At 45.5% G+C, this 23,215-nt stretch overlaps 2 protein-coding genes across 4 annotated transcripts; one reads left to right on the top strand and one right to left on the bottom strand.

Annotated features, from left to right (window-relative positions):
- Positions 1-798: 798 nt before the first annotated feature.
- LOC104673128 lies at positions 799-15,089 on the bottom strand. Of its 2 annotated transcripts, XM_010377074.2 has the most exons (4): positions 14,763-15,089; positions 11,762-11,910; positions 5,502-5,621; positions 799-2,491 (listed from the first exon to the last, which is right to left on the bottom strand). In XM_010377074.2, exons 3-4 carry the CDS (start codon positions 5,576-5,578, stop codon positions 2,047-2,049), a joined length of 522 nt encoding a protein of 173 aa, XP_010375376.1. In that variant the 5' UTR covers positions 5,579-5,621; positions 11,762-11,910; positions 14,763-15,089; the 3' UTR covers positions 799-2,046. The 2 variants fall into 2 exon arrangements, with proteins under 2 accessions (XP_010375376.1, XP_030785665.1); XM_030929805.1 differs by lacking the exons at positions 11,762-11,910; positions 14,763-15,089 and adding an exon at positions 6,813-6,892 and having other exon boundaries at positions 1,837-2,491.
- RNASE11 (ribonuclease A family member 11 (inactive)) lies at positions 14,148-22,332 on the top strand. Of its 2 annotated transcripts, XM_010377076.2 has the most exons (3): positions 14,148-14,228; positions 14,730-14,898; positions 20,722-22,332. In XM_010377076.2, exons 1-3 carry the CDS (start codon positions 14,195-14,197, stop codon positions 21,341-21,343), a joined length of 825 nt encoding a protein of 274 aa, XP_010375378.1. In that variant the 5' UTR covers positions 14,148-14,194; the 3' UTR covers positions 21,344-22,332. The 2 variants fall into 2 exon arrangements, with proteins under 2 accessions (XP_010375378.1, XP_010375379.2); XM_010377077.2 differs by lacking the exons at positions 14,148-14,228; positions 14,730-14,898 and adding an exon at positions 14,940-15,022.
- Positions 22,333-23,215: the final 883 nt, after the last annotated feature.

Genomic DNA, 23,215 nt, shown 5'->3' on the forward strand with positions numbered 1-23,215 from the left:
AGGCTGGTCTCGAACTCCTAACCTCACGTGATCCACCCGCCTCAGTCTCCCAAAGTGCTTGGATTACCATTGTGAGCCACCATGCCCAGCATAGGAATGGTTATTTTTCAGAAAAAAAGCTCCCAAGATGTAACTGGAATTGCCCTGGGGGCTACATATACTACCAAGTACCTCTACAGGCCACAGCCAGAGACGATATAGGGCGGGGTAACTCTATAAGAACCCTGTGTCCTACTCTCATTCCTCAGAATGACCCCCTTCTAGCTGGTCCTTGATCTTCCCTAGTTACGTTTTCTTTTGGGTACAACCATGTGCCAAATTATTGCCTCTGCAATCCTCCTTACTTTCCAAGCCACAGAAATGGACTGTGGTATGAGCAAGAAACTCAAAGAGGGAAAAGACAGCCTAGTGGTTCACTCTGCTTATTTGAGAAGGGTATGTGGCTGCGTGTGTTGGGGGGAGGGAGGCTTTCACTGTATGCAACGGCTAGACCCTCAGAACACCCTCCTCATCTCTATTCCCCCGCTACCAGTGGGGTATTCAGTGTTTACATCCTACAGTTCAGCCAGATGTGTCCTGACTCATCTGATGAACAAAAACTAGAAATCACAGGTATTTTTCACTTAATTCCTAGCTACACTGTTGAGTATTTAACTTCTGATACTTCTTCAGATATTTAGAAGAACTATGAAACCAATAATCTTGGAATTATCCTTTATTCCTCTCTGTTACAACTCATGTTCAATCCCTTAACGAATGATGTTGGCTCTGTCATCAGAATATTTCCAGAATTCAAACATTTCTCACCACCTCCTCCACCACCACTGCTCTAGTCGAAGCCATCACCATTTCTCATCTGCCCTATTGCAGCAGCCCTTTAGCAGGTCTCTCTGTTTTGTCCTTGTGCCCTCAAATCTATTTTCCACAAAGTAGTCAGAATGATCCTTTCAAATCCTAGGAGCTTGTCGTTTCTCTGCTTACAACCGTCTGTGTATCTCTGTCATGCTCAGGGTTAGGTTCTAGCCCCAGCTGAGGGCTGAGGGGAGTGGGTGGACGTGGGGCAGGGAGCTGGAAGAACACTCAAGAGACAGCAGGTAAATGAGACATGGCTTTCTTCAGCAGCCCCTTCACAGGGTCAGTGTTACATTTATACACTACGCAAACGATAGTGACTGAGAGCCAGGTGGGGAGCTTCTTTATGTTGTGCCTACATGGCTATGATTATATAAGATATGGAACTGTGCGCTTGTGCCCCAATCCTGATGAGTCATCTAGGCTGTTTACCTTGGCCTATGCCTGCTGCCCTATGCCTGCTTGACCGCACACAGCCATGTTCCTCACACTCCACCCCCTAGGACTAGGAATCCTTCTGGTGGGGACCCGTGCACATATGGCACACCCTGGACCCATAGGCCACAGCCACAACACAGAGAGCAACAACCTACCACTAATATTCCTGCTATGCTACCTATGATTATGAGAGCCCAATGTAGGCCAGAGCCCAAAGACGCCCACTGTCTCTGCAGGCGGTCATCAGTAAGGTACTCAGTCACCTTAATCTCCTATGACACCCCTTGTAAAGCTGCCATTGTATTCCAGTGATTGTGATGGATAAATGTACAACATTGTGTCCCTACAAGGGCACAGGTGCCACCTTGGGCAGCTGCGACTATGTCTAAGGCCGTCCGGTTTTGCAGCGCCACCTTCCTGATCTGATCAACTTCATCAGTTAACCAAAGGAGGGCACCTCAGGCCCGAGCTGTGTGGTCTGCAAAGGGGCTGCAACCTGCTTTTCTACAGTAATGATGCCTGCTCCAGGGATAGTCATTGCTAAGGGATAGAACCACCAGGGGGCCTGATGCACTGGCAAAAAGCTGGAACACAGTGGCTCCGAGTTATGCCACGACTAGTCAATGTGGGAAGCACAGTGGCAGGCACATAGGGCCAACCCCAGGTACAATATCCAGTCCAATTGGGTGGCCAATATGGCCATCGTGTGTCCCCACAGACCCATAAACTCCCAGGGAACACAAAGTCCGTGCGGGCCTAGCCTTGGTAAGGCCGCTTGTTCCACCACACCCTTGGTGAGGTGACACATGTTATATTTGCACAAACCTCAGTAGGCAACCATCCCACAGTGACTTTACCCCAGTGCTGCTCTATACATTGTGATACCTGCAATGGGGGCACCACGTGTTCTTCCATTGGCCAGCCCCATCCATCATGGACACTAGGAGTCAGCCAGGGGGCAAGTTTGCCATGGGTTTTGTGATGTCCTCTATCCAAAGCCCGCCCTGTGGCATCCCACCCATTGTCCGTGGGACCCCAAGCTTCTAGCCATGTCCAGTTCTTCACAGAAGCAGGATACACGTTCCAGGGCAAACTGTTTGCAGCTGCTGCTGGAAGGGTGGAGCAGATCCAACAGTTGGAGACATTGGTCACATCAGCGTAGGTGTGGGCCCAGTCCATAGTGCTGTGGGAGCATGTCAGCCTGTAGCCAGAAAAACAAAGCAGGCATAGGTATTAACGGGTAGATCACGTCCCTCAGGCAAAATACAGGCTAACTTTTCTTTTATTTTGTTTTTTTGAGACAGAGTCTCACTCTGTTGCTGAGGCCGGAGTGCAGTGGCACAAGCTTGGCTCACTGCAACCTCCGACTCCTGGGTTCAAGCAATTCTCCTGTCTCAGCTTCCCAAGTAGCTGGGATTACAGACATGCGCCACCACCCTTGGCTAATTTTTTGTATTTTTAGTAGAGACGGAGTTTCACCATGTTGGTCAAGCTGGTCTCGAACTCCTAACCTCAGGTGATCCACACGCCTCAGCCTCCCACAGTGCTGAGATTACAGGCATCAGCTACCGCGCCCGGCCAATACAGGCTAACTTTTCTTCTCTGGGTAGCAATGCAGCTGCCAAGGGCTTCTGCCCTGGGTGATGATACCACACCTTCTCAGCTCCCCATGGTTCTTTTGGGGCTTGTACCCAAGCCAAAGTCACAGGGAGCTCAAAATAGGCCACATAGACAGTACATATATAGGAGGGTCCCTTCCCTGGCCGTTCCCCTATGAATGGTCAATTGTGGAGGTCACACATTAAATACCCAAGAAGTCACATGTAAGTCATACTGCAGATGCTCCCCCCAGGGGGCTACAATAGCTAACCACTTGCAATGGGGGGCTTGGAGGGTCCATGGCCAACACCAGCTTTTCTGTTCCCCTGCCTTCAGGGGCGTTGGGACAGGCATTTGTCCCCACACCTGGTCAGAGGAGGGCATCCTTGGTGTGTATCTGTAGCTGGATGGTGGCCCAGGGTAACAGCGTCTCCACCAGGGCTAGGCCACATTTTCGTGGTCGCTCGTTCAAAATTTTAACACAAAATTTTAAGTGATGGTAGGGCAGATGCCCTTAACCAGATGGCAAATGTGTTGCACTGGCCCCTGATCAATTCCTTGCAAGTAATCGGTCCAACCTGGGTGTGGATGTCTGTGCTGCCCTAGTCTGGGGGGTTGTTACCCATGAATGCACCCACGCTGCTATTGGGTAAGTCGTTCTGCACAGCGACCGCAGCCCATTCTGTCAAGCTCTCACAGGCCTGAAGAACAACATATACAGCAGCTAAATGCTTCTCTATCAGTGAATACCGGAGCTCAGCTCCCTTCCACAGCTGGGACCAAAAACCTATTGGTGTAAAGTGCTCCATGCGCTGCCATAGGTCCCAGCTGAAACCATCTGTAGTCACATGTACATGAGGTCCGGATGGGCGCCCCTGATCAATTCCTTGTAAGTAGTTGGAACTCCAGCCCTGCAAAGATGGGGGAGCAACATGCAACTGTAACCCATTCTTCAGGAGTCCGTTATATTGCTCAATCATGCCAGCGGCTTGTGGGTTATAAGAAACATGAAATCCCCATTGTATGTCCATCTGCTGTGCCCACTGTTGTCCCTGCTGTCCAGTGAAATGTGTTCTATCACTTTCAACAGCCAGGGGATAGCCATATAAGGCACATAAGTGTTGCAGGGCTCGAATGGTGTGTTGCTGGTCAGCCGCCCTGCGAGGGTAGGCAAACAACAAGCCAGTGGCTGTATCTACAGGCATATGTGTAGCCCTGTGATTTTGGCAGTGGCCCAGTGGAATCTATTTCCCATCTGGTTAAGGGCATCTGGCCTAGTTGCTGTGTTACACTGGGCAGTGCCTCCGTTTGGGGTATGCCTGAGCACACGCTGGGCACTTCCAGCAGTGCTCCAAAATGTCCTGCAACGGCAAAGACAGACTCCAGTGCCTACTGACCTGTTGCATTCGTTTACTCCCTGCATGTCCCAGTTTCCTATGTAGCCACAAGGCTACATCTTGTGTAGGTGCTGACTCTCAGCATCAGACCCTGGCCAAGGCATCTGCCTCATCATTACCGGAGGTGGCCAAAGACACATGACCTGACACACGATAGACAGTTACATCTTTCTGATGACCTATTTCCCAGAGGTCGTTCCATGTGGTTTGGCCCCAAATGGGCCCATGGCCTACAAGCCAATTCTGTAACTTCCAGGTAGTCAACCACAAAGTTAAACCTCGACAGACTGCTCAGCTATTGGTGCAAAGTACTATAGGCGACTCCTTCTTAGTAATCACCGTCCACACCACTCTAAGTTCAGCCCTTTGGCTGCTTTGTCCACACCCGTTATCAAACCATATGGTATCGGTGCTAGGCTGGACTGCTACAGCAGTCCAGGCAGCAGTAGCAGCCCGGCTGGACCCATCTGTATACCGTGCCCCATCAGGAATGGGAGGGCGCCCTTCTTTAAATGGTGATGGCTCAAGGTCTGGGGTGCCTCAGGTCCCATGGCCTTATCTTGCATTAGGACTACAGCCCCTAAAACTTCTTGTAACTCTGCTGCTAATAGACTTGTACTTAGTATACTCTGCTGTTCTAAGGCACCCCGCTTTGCTAATGTGGATGTCTGTGCTGCCCCAGTCTGGGGGGTTGTTACCCATGAATGCACCCACGCTGCTGTTGGGTAAGTCATCCGCACAGTGACTGCAACCCTTCCTGTCAAGCTCTCACAGGCCTGAACAGCAGCATATAGAGCAGCTAAATGCTTCTCTATCAGTGAATACCAGAGCTCAGCTCCCTTCCACAGCTGGGACCAAAAACCTATTGGCATTCTAAAGTGCTCCGTGCGCTGCTGTAGGCCCAGCCGAAACCATCTGTGGCTACATGTACATCAAGTTCAAATGGACACCCCTGATCAATTCCTTGTAAGTCCTGTGCTTGCTGAATGGCCTGCTTGGCAGTCGGAAAGCCTGTTTCAGCCTCATCATCCCAATCCCAGGTAGCCCCCTTTTTTGTTAAGTGGTACAACAGTTTTATCATTTGAGTCAAATGGGGTACGAATACCTGCCAGTACCCCAAGAGGCCCACAACAGCTTGCAGTTGCCTCACCGTGGTGGGTCGGAGGCATGCCTGGCTTTTATCAATGACAGCCTCTGGTATGGCGTTTGTCTTACCTGATCGAACAACTCCCAAGAATTTGGCAGACAATCCGGGCCCTTGGACCTTGGATTTGTTGACATACCAACCGCATGCTGCCAACTCTTGCCGCAAGAGGGACACTGCTGCTTCTTAATCTGCAAGAGAATCAGAGGTTAACATGGTATCATCAATGTAATGAAACAGACAGACCCCTTTTGGACATTTCCAGGCATCTAAGTCCATGGCAACAAGACCATGACAAATGGTGGGGCTATGCACACAGCCCTGTGGCAGCACAGTGAAAGTCTATTGTCACCCTTCCCATGTGAAGACCAACTATTTCTGGCTCTCTGGAGCAATGTCGATGGAGAAGAATCCATTAGCTAAGACCACTACAAAGTGGTACTGTCCCAGTTCCATTGTCAGGTAGTCCCTCAAATCCATGGTATAGCTGCATGCAGAGGGGGTGTCACCTTATTCACTCCTGGGAATCCACTCTCATCCTCCAAGTCCCATCAGGCTTTCCGACCGGACATACCAGGGAACTGTAGGGGGTATGGATGTCACACACTATTTGCACCTCCTCTAACTTTTTAATCATCTCAGTTATCTCTGTATGCCCCTCTGACAAATGGTATTGAAGAATGGAGATAACCTGTTGGGGTTGTGGCAGAACTTGGGGCTGGTGACGTGTGTAAGCCCACGCAGTACCGGCCTTACTACCTGAACCTGGAGTCTGAATTCTCTGGCCATGGTGTGTAAGTCCAGACCATGCAAAATGTCCACCCCCAGAATATATTCAGGTATAGGAGAAACATAGATAGTGTACAGGCTGGAAGCCAAGATGCAGAGACACAGGTTTCACTTTCACTGACTGGCCCCTATAACCATCAATGAATGCAGCTTTTCCCGGAAACTTATCTGTGTTCCCATAAACAAGACTGCAGTCTGCACCAGTATCTACCAGTGCTAGGACCTGCTGTACATTGGTGGAGGATTAGTGGATTGCCAGTTTCACATGAGGCCACCAGTCATCCGGTCCCCCCACCAAGCCAAGCACTTCAGCCAGTTCCCTAATCAAACAGGAAGAGCCCGGTCTCTTCACCCTTCTGCAAATAGTCCTTGAGCTGCCGTGTCCGGGCGGGGCTGGGTTGAGCAACAGTATTTTGCCCCCTTGGGTATTTTCCGTAATTGCTGCTGGAGGGACAATTGCCTCCACAGAGCCAGCAGCATTCCATTGGGTTTCCTGTCAGTTTCTTCCCAGCAAGCCCAGCTGCAAGTAAATCCATCCACATCTGCATACGGGTCACCCGCTGGGGTCCCTTTTTATTTCGCAGGGTGGTTACCTGTGCAGGGGGCATCCTCCCCTTCTTTATGGCGCGGATTCCCCAGTCCCGCTGATGGCCTTCCGCCTCCTCGAGGGCTGCCATAGCAGTAGTCACTTCCTCTATGCGGCACCCCACATATGGAGTAAGAACAGCAGCTAGAGAGCCAAAAGCACTCGGAGGCTGCCAGCCCAGCACAGGATCCCTCATTTGGGCGATAAAATGTTCATCATCTAGCCTCTAGGTATTCAGATCAAACATAGCCTGCCGCATACCCATCCCCAGGGATACCTATACCAAATCAGCATATGATAGCCATTTACTCACAATTTCCGGTATCCGGCATCATTCCTAAGAGTCCATATGGCGGCCATCAGCCACTCGATTAACATGTGTTCACCTTGCCCTTGTGCCAACTGCCGGCACAGCTGCAGCCACTAATGAAGCGAGGGGGTGATTATGATAGAAGCCAGCTTCTCCATCTCGGAGGCAGAGCGAGAAATGCTGTCAGCCCCCTCATCCCCAAAATGGGGTAGACAGGCAGGGAGGAGCTCCGCTGGGTGCTCCCTGCATTGTTCACCTAACTCCTGCAACTCAGTGGGAGTATAAGCACTCTAAGAGGTGTATTCCACCACTGTGGGGGGGCCTCTGGGCTCTCCCCTCGGGTCCCATCAGCTCCCCTCGGGTCCCAACCTTCTGATGGATCACAGGACAAGCCCGCAGCAGAAGAAGCCTCCTCAGGATCAGACCAAGCGGGAGTGTCCCGCCTGGAGGACGGGCTCAAGGTCATGCCAACAGCTATTTCCAGCTCCTGCTCCAGGCTGTTTATCTGAGCCTCTAAGTACGCTGCTTGCACCTGGAGGTCCTTTACCCCCAGGTTTTGCTCCAAGCTGTGCATTTGGGCCCCCAGGAACCCAACTTATGCCTGAAGGTCCTTTAGCTGTGCCGTGTCCAGCAGGGACTGAGCGTTTACTTCAGATAGTACAATCAGAAATGCCTATCCAACTCTGCTGGCGAAGGTGCATCCCTTCTTGGTGCTGTGAGCTTCCAATCGCTTCAGTGCCTTCTTCACACTCGCGGGAGACCTGTTCACTGCCTCCCATGTTTCCACTGGGACCCATCCAAGCAGCACCTCTGCCACCGGGTACTACAGCTCATGCTGCGGCCACATAGTCTGGTTCTCTCACTATGGAGCGTTCCTTACTCCACTCACCTTCCCCATTCTGCCTGGTGAACCTATGCGTCCTTCGTTTCCTTAGACAAGCCTTCCCAGAAAACCCAGAATAAGTGAAGTAGTCTGTTTTGCTTGCATAAAACCCTGCAATTTCTCTTGTGGTCCTTATCACTAACATAATACATGTATTATATTTCTTAGCTTTAAAAAATTGTCTGACTGTTTCATGAGGGCAGAGACAACATCTGTCTGCTTTCCTGTAGAAATCTCTGTTCTAAGCACAGTGCCTGGAATACAATAAATGTTCAACAACTATTTGCTCAATAAATATTGAGTAAATGAAATAATATATTTTCATAGCCAAAAAGAGCTATATTTTGCTCTTCATAATATCAGAGAGCTTTTCTTTATAAAGCTCATTCATCTTTTTGACGGTTACTTTAGTGGAACCAACAACGACAATAAAAAAAAACAAACCTTGAGTTGGGCTGGGCCTAGTGGCTCATGCCTGTAATCCCAGCACTTTTGGGAGGCCGAGGCAGGAAGATCACTTGAGGACAGGAGTTTGAGACTAGCCTAGCCAACATGGTGAAACCTTGTCTCTACTGAAAATACAAAAATTAGCCAGGCATGGTGGTGCACGCTTGAAATCCCAGCTACTTGGGAGGCTGAGGCAGGAGGATCGCTTGATCTGAGGAGGCAGAGGTTGCAGTGAACTGAGATCGCACCACTGCACTCCAGCCTGGGCAATAAAGCAAGACACCATCTCAAAACAACAAACAACAAGAACAACAACAAACAAACAAAAACCTTGAGTTGGAAGAAAGCCCAAAGAGTTGAAGGAACTAGAAAGAGGAGTGCACGGCAGGAATAGAAGATGGAGAGAGAGCGGTTTGAGGAGAGGCCATCTATGCAAGGCCTGGTAGGCAGAGGTGAGGACTGTGGTCATTACCTTAAGACTAATGAAAAGCCATTGACACATTTTAGGTGGAGAAAGTGGATATCACATAACTGGATTTGTGTTTAAAAAAGATTACTGTGGTGCAGTAGGGTTGACAAGGTGTGAAATGAAGGATTTGTATGGCACCCTCATAAGCCCCTGGGCACTATTCCAAACCCCCTACTACTACCTCACCTGTCCCCTTGTCCAGGTGAAGTAGACAGACTGGGGCCTGTACGTGTCCAGAACAAGCTGCTGGAAACGTGGCTGAGCCCCTGGGAGCCACAGTTCAGCTTTCCAATACACAAGCATAGAGCCCTGCTTCAGAGAATGGTGTAGTCTGAGGTGCTTTTTCGCCTCTAAAACTGTGAGTTGCTTTCACCTCCTCCATCTCACCAATTCTGCCAACTCCCGGCCACTTTCAAAGGAGGCCAGTGAGACCCATGGAATGAAGCTCAGGGTCACAGAGTTAGTTAGTGGCAGGGTCCGTGTCAAGCCTGGAATCCAGCTTTCACAACTCTCGGCTCACTGCTTATTCTGCTCTAGTTAAGTGGTTATGAAAAGGGAGTTTCTGGTTTTTTTTTTTTTTTTTTTTTTCGAGACGGAGTGTCACTCTGTCATCCAGGCTGGAGTGCAGTAGCACAATCCTGGCTCCCTGCAACCTCCACCTCCTGGGTTCAAGTGATTCTCCTGCCTCAGCCTCCTGAGTAGCTGGGACTATAGGCGCGCAGCACCACACCCGCTAATTTTTTGTATTTTTAACAGAGGTGGGGTTTCACCGTGGGAGTTTCTGTTTTTACCACATCTGAGTTCTTTAGGGCCTTCGTGATTATTTGGGGTCAGGGGACAATTATGTTATTTCGAGCCTGGGAGTGCTATGAAAGATATGAATGTCCGGGAGGTGCCATATGGGAAGGCTGGTTAATGGTCCTTCCTCAAGGAGAATTCAAAGGGAACTGTTGAGAGCTTAGCCTGGGGACACACAGGAGAAGCCAGATAAGCTGTGATCAAAGCATTCTCAGAAGTGGAAAACTGAAGGCAGGGTCCTACCCAGAAGCTGTTAGAAAGACAGGCTTAGGCAACTTTCTCTTAGCCTGGTCTTCCTTGGGCTACTGCCTGGTGGCAATCATTTCAGAGACACAAGGAAAGTTATAAAGCAAAAAATGACTTGTTTTTCTGCAAGGGAGAACGGGACCTCCCATGTGCATAGTACAGGCCTATCCCTGCAGGGCTGAGGTGATGGCTTCGTCAGAACATGTCCTGCCCATGATCAGGAGCAGCGTGTTCTGGACACGTACAGGCCCCAGTCTGTCTACTTCACCTGGACAAGGGGACAGGTGCGGTAGTAGGACGGGGTTTGGAATAGTGCCCAGGGGCTTACGAGGGCACCGCACAAATCCTTCATTTCATACCTTGTCAAGAAAACAGCTCTGCAATTGCCAAAAGTAGACAATGAACCCTCCAGAGTAGGGGTGTCTCGTGCCTTTTTTCCCCAGTAGTAAGTGTTCCGGATTTAGGAAGGTGTCCCTTCGACCGAATGCTAATTCTGAGGCACGTTCACAGAACTGCTCCACCACACTCCTGAGTCAGAGCTCCCACTTCAGGGTCTGCTACTCAGGTTCCAGCTCCCCGGTTGCTACTGCTCCCCTGCACTCCAGGCTGGGAGGCAGAGACCACCTCATATTCCCTCAGGGTGGGGGAAAATAAAACTTGTAGCCAGAGCATTGTCATCTTAGGAGAGTGGTCATTGAGTTCATTTTAATTTAGCTCAGAACTTTAGTTTGTAAAAGCAGAGTGAGACCTTATAAATAGTCAAATTCTTCCTTTATTCTTTTTTATTACCCCCATTTTAGAGCTGAAGCAATGCAGACCCTGAGCAGTGACAGGACTTTCCCATGATCACACCGCTACTCACTGGCAGAAGAGGGGAAACATCTGACATCTTTCACCCATTCATCCACTCCACAAACATTTTTTGATCTCTTCAGAAATACCAGGCAGTGTGCTAGAGAGAACAAGCACATTCCTCTTGCTCTCCAGAGGCCCGCACCATGTAAGGAGAAGGCCAGATAAACCTCCTGTAGCACCACATAGGAAGTTATGTGCTGGAACCACAGAAAAGCTTCTTGTAGACACTCAAGGAAGAGAGGTGGGTGGTTAGTTTAAGAAAGGGTTCCTGGAGGGATTGATAAAGTCCCACGGCCTTTGCATTGCTCTTAGAAATATTTCTCGGCCGGGCGCGGTGGCTCAAGCCTGTAATCCCAGCACTTTGGGAGGCCGAGACGGGCGGATCACGAGGTCAGGAGATCGAAACCATCCTGGCTAACACGGTGAAACCCCGTCTCTACTAAAAATACAAAAAACTAGCCGGGCGAGGTGGCGGCGCCTGTAGTCCCAGCTACTCGGGAGGCTGAGGCAGGAGAATGGCGTGAACCCGGGAGGCGGAGCTTGCAGTGAGCTGAGATCTGGCCACTGCGCTCCAGTCTGGGTGACAGAGCGAGACTCCGTCTCAAAAAAAAAAAAAAAAAAAAAAAAAAAAAAAAGAAATATTTCTCGATATGTGAACTTCCATGGGGTGACTAAGAGTGTGTGTGAACCAGCCTAGATTTCCTCATGAGCAAGGCCTACTTCCACTGCTAGAAACTCAGGATATCATCTGACTCTTTTCATCACCTGAGTAGGAGATGAAAATAGTTCGGGGGGCTCCTTAGTGAAAATAAACAGAAAAGGAAAGAAATCGGGTCCCAATTCAGAGGCACTTTCAACCTTTTAGTCTTAAGAGAGGTGCTCAAAGGTAGCTTCTGGGTGATAGAGAAGTAGGAAAAGGCCAGAAAAATCGTGGAGTTAGGGGAGCACCTTTTGCTTTAAATGACCTTCCTGCATCCAAGGTCTTCCCAGCTCCTTCACTGCCAGTCACACTCCTGGGCCATGCTGCCATTTTGTAGATTTCAAAAGTATTCAAAGAGTAGGTTTTAAATGTTCTCACTATTAAAAAAGGATCTGCACTATTAAAAAAGTAATGGATATGTTAATTTGCTTGATATAACATCCCACAATGTACTATATATATCAAAACTTCACATTGAACCTCATAAATACATACAATTACTATTTGTCAATTAAAAATAAAAATCTAAATAAAAAAAAAAGTCTGAGTAGATAACCTGGTAGGTTTCCACTCCATAATATAGTTGAATTAGTCCTTAATATTTTCCTAAAGTGCTTTATGTTTTCAGAAAAGTATATATGAATAATTCTGAGTTTCTGAATGATGGTGTGAACGGAATCTGAAGTGCTCACCTTGAACTGTTAAGCCAGGAAGAAATCACCTTGTAACTTCTTTAAGTCACTGGATTACTGATGATGGCTTTGTTTTCTTGTTTTGTTTTTGTTTTTGTTTTTTTTGAGATGGAGCCTCACTCTGTTGCCCAGGCTGGAGTGTAGAGGCATGATCCCGGCTCACTGCAACCTCCACCTCCTGGGTTCAAGTGATTCTCCTGCGTTGGCCTCTGGAGTACCTGGGATTACAGGCACACGCCACCATGCCTGGCTAATTTTTGTATTTTTAGTAGAGACAGGGTTTCACCCTGTTGGCCAGGCTGGTCTCCAACTCCCAACCTCAAGTGATCCACCTGCCTTGGCCTCCCAAAATGCTGGGATTACAGGCATGAGCCACTGCGCCTGGCCTGATGATGTCTTTGTTACAGCAGCTTATCCTCACCCTGTGCACTCTTCCCAAAAGCTTCCAGCTGTGCATCCTTTCCTTCTCACTGGCCCCACATGAATGGGATTACCTTGATTGATTCAGGGCCCAGCAGATTCACCTTCTACTTCTGTTTGGGTGGTGGCAACCAGATCTTCCATTGCAAAGTTCCCCATAGCCTCTCTTTGTGTGTGTGTGTGTTGTTTGTTTGTTTTTTGTTTTGTTTTGTTTTTGAGATGGAGTCTCGCTCTGTCACCCAGGTTGGAGTGCAGTGGCGCGATCTCGGCTCACTGCAAGCTCCGCCTCCCGGGTTCACACCATTCTCCTGCCTCAGCCTCCCAAGTAGCTGGGACTACAGGCGCCTGCCACTATGCCCAACTTTTTGTATTTTTAACAGGGGCAGGGTTTCACCATGTTAGCCAGGATGGTCTCGATCTCCTGACCTCATGATCCTCCTGCTTTAGCCTCCCAAAGTGCTGGGATTACAGGCGTGAGCCACTCTGCCCAGCCTTATATAGGCTCTCTTTTAATAATTTTATCACTCAGCAAATGCTTTTTGCCTGGCTTAATAATTTCATTAATGATTATAAAATGATGATTTTCTAATTTTATTATTCTTTTCATATTTATTAGTTGTCATTGTTCTCTAAAGAAGAGCTTTTCCACAGCACATGGAAGCGATTTGGTTGCCCAGGAATATAGTTCCTGAAGGAACGGCAGAATAAATGTGCAGTTCTTCTATTTTAATTACCCATTTTCATATTGAGGTACTGATTAGAGCCAGTAGTGGGGACAGGGACATTTGTCTTTTCACTGGTGTGTCCCAGGGACCTCGAAGAGTGCCTGGCACAGGTAGTGTTTAATAAATATATGTTGAATTAAATAATACGTGAATGATAAAAGAAAGACCCTTACGATAGGTGACAAAAATCCTTTATATAGTAGGTGTTTGAAAAAAGTCACGTCTTACTACAACAAAGGGTCAAGATTCTGGATCTGGGCCGGGCGCGGTGGCTCAAGCCTGTAGTCCCAGCACTTTGGGAGGCCGAGACAGGCGGATCACGAGGTCAGGAGATCGAGACCATCTTTTATCAAGATTAATGTTATTACCAGGGAATTGTTTTTGTCCTGTGCTAGACACCACGTGGAAATGAAACTTGCTAAAACTGAAATTCAAGTGTTTGGCACTGACAGGATGGGACTCTTGCTTTCCTTCTCACTTCCCATCTCCACCTTAACCTTTCTGCAACTCATTTATTTGTCAATGAAATGAAAAATTTCATATATTTGTCATAAAGATTGATTGAAAATTTAGAAAGGAGACAGTACTGTGGCTGGTACACATTGGCTTTCACTAAATGTTCTGAAAAGTCCTCACTTGTTTAATGAGGACACATTCGGGACCTGCCTTACCTGACTCTCTTGCTGAAGGTAACTTTTCCTCCCCAGCGGTGCCCAAGCACACCCTCTGCAGGTCCCTCCCTTTTTCTACTTTGGCCCTCCCCACATTCAACAGGCTGTCTATCAGTTATTGTCAGGGAACAGCAAGACACAAGCGATTTTCTCAAATTCATGATCAAAAGGCTATGTTACCTGTGAGAACGACCAGAAAAATGACAGGTGAGAGGAGCTAGCACAGAGCCAAGCAGGACTGACAGAGGGAGGGACTTGGAAGGAACTGGGAAGAATAGATGAGTAGAAGGTACTAAAATCATGTGCAATTGGGTGGAGTTAAGGTTGAGAAAATTATAGGAAAGAAGGTTATTCAGCAATATGAATAACCTTGACCACCTTCTGTATGTCCAGCTCTGTGTTGAGCACTTTGAAGGATTTGAGAACTAGGAGATGTGGTCAAAGATGCTGCCAAAGAACTTGTAGAAACAAAACAAATACAGCAGGAATAATTTAGAGAACTGCTCAATACCAAACTCTGAGAGCTGACATGGTCAGAAAAGGCTTTCTTGGGGAACTATGCCTCCAGCTGGATCTTGCAAGGTCAGTGTGATTTTAATTAGTGGAGAGAAGGAAATAAAATATTCCAAGGATGGGGGAGCAGCCAGGGGTTGGAGCAGGAGGAATCTGACTGTCCTTTGCTACTTTCTATCTTCCCTTACTCAACAGCAGTTAAAGCCAAAGATGTGAAGTCACTCTTACCTCTGATGATAATAATGGTGATAATTTTCTTGGTGCTTCTGTTCTGGGAAAATGAGGTGAACGATGAAGTAGTGACGTCAACCTTAGAACACCTGCATGTGGACTACCCTCAGAATGACGTTCCCGTTCCTGCAAGGTACTGCAACCACATGATCATACAAAGAGTCATCAGGGAACCTGACCACACTTGTAAAAAGGAGCACATCTTCATCCATGAGAGGCCTCGAAAAATCAATGGTATTTGCACTTCTCCCAAGAAGGTAGCTTGCCAAAACCTTTCGGCCATTTTCTGCTTTCAGAGTGAGACAAAGTTCAAAATGACAGTCTGTCAGCTCACTGAGGGCACAAGATACCCTGCCTGCAGGTACCACTATTTCACCACAGAGGGGTTTGTTCTTGTCACTTGTGATGACTTGAGGCCAGATACTTTCCTGGGCTATGTTAAATAACTTAAGATCAGCTCCCGAGTCTGAGATCTCTTCTCTCAATGGCATTGGAGCTGGCTCTGCCTGAGGCAGACCTGAACCGTGGACATGGGGCAATGCCTTGAGTGGAAGGGGAAGCCACTGGTAATTAATTTATCCTTCCTGTATTGCTTAGTTGGGATTGTTTTATTCTGCTTCAATAAAAGAATCTTTATTGAATTAAACCATAAATTCTACATGTGTTTCAATTTTTTGTCCCTTATTTCTGGGTCGTTTGATGAGAGACAAGACTGAGATTAAGATAAAGTGAATGAGCCACTCACTTTAGACGCAAAATTTAAGAGGGCACCAAAAGACCAAAAACCTGGTAACCTAGATGAATATATTTGATTTCAGTATTTTCTTTGTCTTTTTTTGAGACGGAGTTTCGCTCTTGTTGCCCAGGCTGGAGTACAATGGCGTGATCTTGGCTCACCAGCAACCTCCACCTCCCAGGTTTAAGCGATTCTCCTGCCTCAGCCTACCAAGCAGCTGGGATCACAGGCGTGTGCCACTGCGCCTGGCTGATTTTGTATTTTTAGTAGAGATGGGGTTTCTCCATGTTGGTCAGGCTGGTCTCAAGCTCCCGAACTCAGGTGATTTGCCCACCTCGGCCTCTCAAAGTGCTGGGATTACAGGTGTGAGCCACCGTGCCTGGCCTTGATTTCAGTATTTTAATAAAACCAAACTTAATGCAAAAATCTTGGATGCTCAAAATATCTATCACAAAATTTTGAAGATCCAATCTGACAAGGCTAAGATTAGGGTCAGATGAGTTACATGAGTAACATGCAGTGCAGGGTCAGATCCTGGTATTTACAATTTTAACATTTGTTCATCAGGGATTATTTTGCATTAAATTTATTTTCTGGCCAAGTGCATTGGCTCACACCTATAATCCCAGCACTTTGGGAGGCTGAGGCAGGTGGATCACTTGAGGTCAAGGGTTTGAGACCAGCCTGGCCAACATGGTGAAACCTCGTCTCCACTAAAAATACAAAAGTTGGTCGGGTGTGGTGGTGCATGCCTGTAACCCCAGCTGCTTGGGAAGCTGACATAGGAGGAATGCTTGAACCTGGGAGGTGGAGGTTGCAGTGAGCTGAGATCATGCCATTGCACTCCAGCCTGAGCAACAGAGCAAGACTCTGTCTCAAAAATAAATAAATAAGTTAATTAATTAATTAAATATTTTCTAAAATTGTTGCATTAAAATATTATTTATCTTGATTATTGAGTTTTTTGGCACCCTCTTAAATTTTGGTCTTAGAGTGAGTGTCTCATTAACCTCAGCCTAATCCTAGCCCTACTGCTAGCTGTAGAAGCAACAGAGGTCACCTCTTAGGGTCTTTTTTAAAGACAGCATACACAACTGAAGGAGCATCTGTTCCTGTTCAGCAGCTCCCTTTTTGGCTTGAAATAAAGAAAGGAGCCTGACTGGTCTGAAACCATTTCCCTTAAAGACTTTAGAGAGACACAGATAAGGATTTCCCAGGAAGGGATTGAGACTCTCAGAGCTCAGTGATCTCCTCTTTGCATCTCCAGAAGGAACAGAGCCGACTTTGAGCCGGACTACTAACTCTTTTCTCTTTTCAGTTCTTACAATTGGACTTACTGCTTAGTTTCCCCACATTCAGCTATAGGCGTAGTATCCTTACAGCTAGAAGGAGAAGGAAGAGAAAGAGAGGCTTCTAATTCTGGGGATTTCATGAAGTCCTCTTCTTCTCTATTCATTAGTTTCCTTGTCTGTAAAGTGAGGATCTTGAATTAGATAATGTTTCAAGTTCTTTCCAAGTCTATTAGTCTATAATTCTATTTCTTAGGTAGTATAGAAAATGGCTATATTATAGCCATTGTTGGAGGGGAGAATTTGTATTGTGAGGTGGTAAGAAATAAGGGGCGATTGGCAAATAAAGGCCAGATTATTGTTGTCGCTAATTCTGAGCTATGGCATTTCAATCCTGTATGTGAGAGCTAGAGACTCCTACAGTGACCTAGAGCAGGCATGAGTGGGTCACAGGCTTTGGAGAGCACTCTCTGTCCTGATCTTTTCAGTTGAGAGACTTCAGCTGTTCATTGCTCATTTGGACTTAGTTCAAGGTCATATCAAAGAAGAAGGTGCATTTATGCTAGTTTTTAGCTCTGTCTCTTGTAACCATCAAGTTCTATGTGATTGATTAGATTGAGGTGGGGGAGGTGGGGGATAATCGTAAGTGAAGGACAGTTTGCAACCTTGTGAGCAGGCAACGCTTACTCATCTCATGGCTTCTTCCATCTTAGGTGGCCGTTTTTCACCTGAGTTTTATTTTCTAGTTCTCTGTGGTAATTCTGTTGTCATTGTTGTCTCCATATAATTTTGGGTGTCACCAGGTAAACAGAGTCCTCAGCGTCTGAATAGAAACTTAACAGGAACAGGTAGGTGGTCCCTAGCATATGATTTGTTGGGTCTTGGTAGCATCATTTTCTGGGCAAAACTTTGAAGTGGATGAAATGCATCCTTTAGGTTCCAACATCTATTTTCTGAATTCCAAGTCCTTTTCCTATCCCTCTCCCTAGGTTTCATTGTCTTTTCTTTCCTTTTCAGTGCTTTTTCTCCCCTTCCTCAGCAAACTTCCTCTTTTCTAATTAAAAATATCTTGCAGATAAAAGTATAACTGAGATGAACCAATAGGATCTATCCTCAGAGTAATTTCATTCAACAGGGATCAACACTAAATTCAAATGAATTATGACATTTTAGACATTTGTAGTTTGGGTGTGTGTGTATCTACATCTATCCATCTGCATCTAAATATGTATATACATATATATATTATACAGATATATAGAATCAGAGTCTCACTCTGTTGCCCAGGATGGAGTGCAGTGGTATGATCAATGCTTACTGCAGTCTCAGACTTTTGGGCTCAAGAAATCTCTCCCCTCAGCCTCCTGAGTGGCTGGGACTATAGGCATGTACCACCACAACTGGCTTGTTGTTGTTGTTGTTGTTGTTGTAGAGATGAATTCTCACTATGTTGCCTAGGCTAGTCTTGAACTTCTGGCCTCAAGTGATCCTCCCACATTGGCCTCCCAAAGCAATGAGACCACAGGCACCGGTGACTGTGCCCGGCCAGGTATATTTTTTTAATGGGCACCTCTTAGCAGTTTCAAATAAAACCTAGGCAGCTGTGAATGCTGCCCACTTGAAATACATATCTCAGAAAGACTGGAAATTTCTGCCCTGCTCTTCCTCCTGTTTTTTTTTTTTCTCCTCCTGGTCTTTCTGTTTCCCTGTTATCACCTTACTAATGATGTCAATGGCATAGGATATAGAAGTTTAGGAAACAAAATAAATTCCCTATAAATCCCTCATCCTTTCTCCCTTCAAAATGCATCAGGTCTTTGGTCAAGTCATCCTTGGGCACACATCTGGATGCATATACTTAATTATTAATAATCTATCAATAATCCATTAACCCAATTAAGGCTTATGTATTTTTGGTGCTAGGTTTTTGCTCTAGTTTCTCACACAGACATTTTAAATTCAAATATAATGTTTTAAAAGTTCATACATAATAACATCAAATGAGTAGTATAAGAAGGGAATGATTAGAAGTTCAGAGAAGTTGGAAATGGGTTTAGTAGACTTAAGCAGTGATGAAATGTGTAAAATGAAGAATGAGATCTGAACTGGGCTTTGAAGGATTTCAAGAGACAGAAAAGTATAGCCATTCAAGAAAGAAGCTAAGTGGGAAAGATGGCATAGGGTATATTAAAAAAAAAGAGAGTCACACTGATGGACTAAGGCAGGTTTGTGTAGCAAAATAATGGAAAATAAATCCTGATAGGCAGATTGAGATTAGAGCAAGTAGAGCATTGGCTACTGGGCTCAGGGGATCAGACTTCCTACTGTGAGCAAAGAGGAATGTTTCAAAAATTCTGAGTGTCATTGCAAGTTATGTTTTTAGAAAAGTAGTGTATAGAAGAAATTGGAGGGTCAAGAAGGGATGATTAGGAGGGAAGTAAGGGTAATAATGTAGGAGATCAATGTAGAAGGGATGGAGGCTATAGAGGTGGAAGATAAAAAAGAGGAAAATAGAATCATTCTAAAGAGAGGGAAAGAATTATTAACTTAAATAACCATTCTTTCGGGATTTTCCAGGATTAACCTCAAGTAAAGGATTTTATATACTAGTAAAGTCATGTTATGTTGTTAACAAATAGCGTTGAGAAATTAGTGTGTGTGCAGTAATTACACACAGTGAATAAAACCCAGGCAGCTATGAATGCTGCCCACTTGAATTACATGTTTCAAAAAGACTGAGAATTTCTGCTCTGCTCTTCTTCCTGTTTCCTTAACATCCACTCTTTAACACTATGGTAAACTCTTGATTATTTATACTAACTGGAGGAGTGAAGAACCCAAAACTGTGGATAATTCCATTAAAATTTATAACTGATCCTGGAGTGCAGATTCTTTATTGATCTACAGTTCATTATTTGATTCTGTATGAATAAAAGTATAAATAATCAGAAACTGTGTTTCAGGCTCAAGGAATTTTTAGCCTAACAAGAAGGAGAAAAGATTAACATTAATCAACTAACTAGAAAAATGAAAAAGATCATATAAAATGAAGTGCAACTTAATCCGTGCTGTAGGGTTTCAGAAAACAAAAAAGTCATGGCTGGGTTTTGGTATAAATAGACAGAAAACATTTCACAGAATAAGAAGCAATGGTGCTGCCCAGGCCATTGGGATTCCGACTGCCAAATGGACACTTTGTTCAGTTCTCCCTGAGCTTCCTTGATTCCACATGGTCTCCTGTATTAATCTCATATGATCCTGTCTACCCCTCTTTGCCCCTCCTTCCCTCACTTGGACACAACAGCAGAAACTCCCAGGAAACAAACACAATTTCACTTCCAGCTCTGCAACAAAGTGGAATCTTCCTCTACAGGATCCACTTGCTGAAGGAACTTGTCAAGACAGAAATCTTATGACTGAGAATGGGTGGAAAAAGAAATGAGAGATGGGGAAATGGCAATGTGTGTTTTATTTTGTTTTCAAGTGGCTACCATGTGCCAGGTTCTATATATATGAGGCCATAGGTGATACGGTAATGGTGAGGGATGAGTTGAGTGAGAATTGTGACCCACCATGGAGATTCTACACCCCACCAATGAGATGATAGACCAAGGGAAATGGATAAGAAACAAATACTTTGTTGTAGATCTTTAAACATATCACCTTACGTAATTTTCACAACTTTTTTCAGATGGGGAAACTGGGGTTAAATAAGGTAGAATAAATTATAAGCAGAAAAGCAGGGATTTGAACATGAGTCTTCAGACTCCACAGCTGATTGTGTTTCTATTATATCATAGTTCCATTCACAGATGTAAAAATTTTAACCTACATGTAGGGGTCACTCCCAGGAATAAGTGTCAGGAGGAAGAAAGAACTACCTCTTTAATCTTCTTCTTATTTTATCTTTCATTTATTGTCTTCACTGCAGAAGAGATTACACTACATCTGAGATGGAGACCTTTCCTCTGCTGCTGCTCAGCCTGGGGCTGGTTCTTGCAGAAGCATCAGAAAGCACAATGAAGATAATTAAAGAAGAATTTACAGAGGAAGAGATGCAATATGACATGGCAAAAAGTGCCCAAGAAAAACAGACCATTGAGATATTAATGAACTCGATCCTGTTAGTTAAAAATACCAGCCTCAGCATGTCCAAGGATGATTTGTCTTCCTCGTTACTGACATTCAGAAGGTTACATCATAATGACCCTACGGGAAACAGTTCAGGTAATGACAAAGAGTGTTGCAATGACATGACAGTCTGGACAAAAGTTTCAGAAGCAAACAGATCGTGCAAGTGGAGCAATAACCTCATCCATGACTCCACAGAAGTGATGCACAGGGTCCACAAGGCCCCCAGCTGCAAGTTTGTACAGAATCCTGGCATAAGCTGCCGTGAGAGCCCAGAACTGGAAAATACAGTGTGTCAGCTCACTACAGACAAACAATTCCCCAGGTGCCAATACCATAGTGTTACCTCGTTAGAGAAGATATTGACAGTATTGACAGGTCATTCTCTGATGAGCTGGTTAGTTTGTGGCTCTAAGTTGTAAATCCCACAGAGCTTTAAGACTAGGGTCTTACTAAAGAAGGACCTCTTCATGTTCATTCTTGTGTCTTTCCTTAATATCTACTCTTTAGCACTATAGTAAACTCTTGATTATTTATTCTAACTGGAGGAGTTAAAAATTCAAAATTGTGGATAATTCAATTAAAATTTATAACTGATACTGGAGTGCAGATTCTTCTCTCTGTCTCTCTCTCTATGTATGTGTGTGTGTGAGGGGGGTGGTGGGGTCGGGGGGTGTCTGAAACAAACTGAATTTCATCCTAGCTCAGCTATAAAGCCAAGAAACAAGAGTCCACCTAACTAGGCAGAATTAAGGAAAGAAGGCCTAAAGCCAATATGGACAATTAAAAACTAATTGTACTGCCAATGATACTGTTCAGAAAAATAGTGATGAGTGTGACACATATTATTATCACTACTCTCTTCAAAGGGTATGTGCTCACATGCGTGTGAACTGATGTATGCACACAACAAAGGGTCTGCCTGTCCTTTAGGAGATGCCAGAGGAAAAAGATCCTTTGGCTTAGCTGTTGCTCTCAGTGTCAATAGCTCCAGCCCTATGCAATCTCCACTCTTCCACCCTCATCTCTATTTCACAGGTTGCAGTAAAGAGAAGAAAATTCTGACTGTAATCTTTATTCAAGCAAAGTCTTGATACCCTGGGGCTGTGGGAGAGGAATGGCAAGCCATGGAAAAATAGAGGAGGCAGAAAGAAAGATGGGAACAGAAAGTCTGTGCCAAGTACCAGGCAGGACTGGTCTTCAACCTTGATGTCTTATGATACTGTAGTTAATTTTGTTCACTACCAGCTATTTGTTTGTAAGCGTTCATGATTCATTCTGCATAAAGTATGGGCAGTTATCTTCTTCACTGATGTGTGGCCATATGCTTCTATTCCTCTCCTTAAATTCTCCCTCCATCCTGAGACCCCTCTTTCTTAATGTTCTAATTTTAAATAAATGCATGTAAATGAATGTTATGTCATAGTAACTTCTTTCTTGTACATAATTCTCTATATGTCATTTTCCCCAAGCTTTATTATATTTGGTGCAGAATTCTCAATATACTGGAACTGTAAAACATTTACAATCACCCAATATGCAGCATTACAGCAACATTTTTGTACCTTTTAGCTGGCTTTCCCTTGTCAGTGTAGCCGTTGTTTAATCAATGTGGGTTTGGCCAAAGAGGTATGTAATTAGGACTCAGTTTGCACTCGGCAGCCAAAGGACAGAGTAATAAAGCAAAATGCTTGGGTCCCAAAGGTCTCTTCTCTATAGGAGGAAGACTTAGGACCCAGAAAGGAAGATGTGCTTACTAAGTTCCATCCCAGGGGTAGCTCCACATAGCAAGTCTGACACTACCACCTACTCATCAAAAAAAAATGGTAGACTCCATTCACAGTACAGCAGTCTAAGCAGTCTCCTCGTGTTCAAATTTAGTTCAGATTTGAATAACTTCTTTCCTACAGTAGATTTCCAGCTCTGGCTGAGAGGCATGTCAGCCTCAGAGCCCAACTATTTAAACTCTGGGAGAGTTTTCTGTAATGTGTAAGAAAAAGTAAATGCTGCCTACTTCAAACTGAGTACTCATACCATCCCTCACCAGAAGAGAAAACAAAGACCCAGAATAGCTGGCTCTTTTTGGGCCAGGAGCATCCTTTAAAGGGCTTAGTTAAGACCAAACCCTTCCACTTCTCTGAACGAAGCGGGAGCTCTGGGTTCCAGTCCTTTGGTGCCCTGATGTACCAGGATCTGTACCGTTATCATACAATAAGGCCTGAGGGAGGCCGAATGTGGAGTGTGTGGGGAGACAGTGCTCCTGAGGGCCAGCACCTCTCATTCTTGAAGCGTGT

The sequence above is a fragment of the Rhinopithecus roxellana genome, chromosome 5, assembly GCF_007565055.1.
Source record: "Rhinopithecus roxellana isolate Shanxi Qingling chromosome 5, ASM756505v1, whole genome shotgun sequence".
Lineage (NCBI taxonomy): Eukaryota > Metazoa > Chordata > Mammalia > Primates > Cercopithecidae > Rhinopithecus > Rhinopithecus roxellana.

Coding starts and splice junctions, on each gene's coding strand:
- RNASE11 (XM_010377076.2), top strand. CDS start 14,195: ATGTTACCTGTGAGAACGACCAGAAAAATGACAG. Junction 14,229..14,729: donor AACGACCAGAAAAATGACAG/GTGAGAGGAGCT, acceptor CTTACTCAACAG/CAGTTAAAGCCAAAGATGTG. Junction 14,899..20,721: donor GACGTTCCCGTTCCTGCAAG/GTACTGCAACCA, acceptor TCTTCACTGCAG/AAGAGATTACACTACATCTG.
- LOC104673128 (XM_010377074.2), bottom strand. CDS start 5,578: ATGCGGTTGGTATGTCAACAAATCCAAGGTCCAAGGGCCCGGATTGTC. Junction 2,492..5,501: donor CTTGGGAGTTGTTCGATCAG/GTAAGACAAACG, acceptor TTCTGGCTACAG/GCTGACATGCTCCCACAGCA.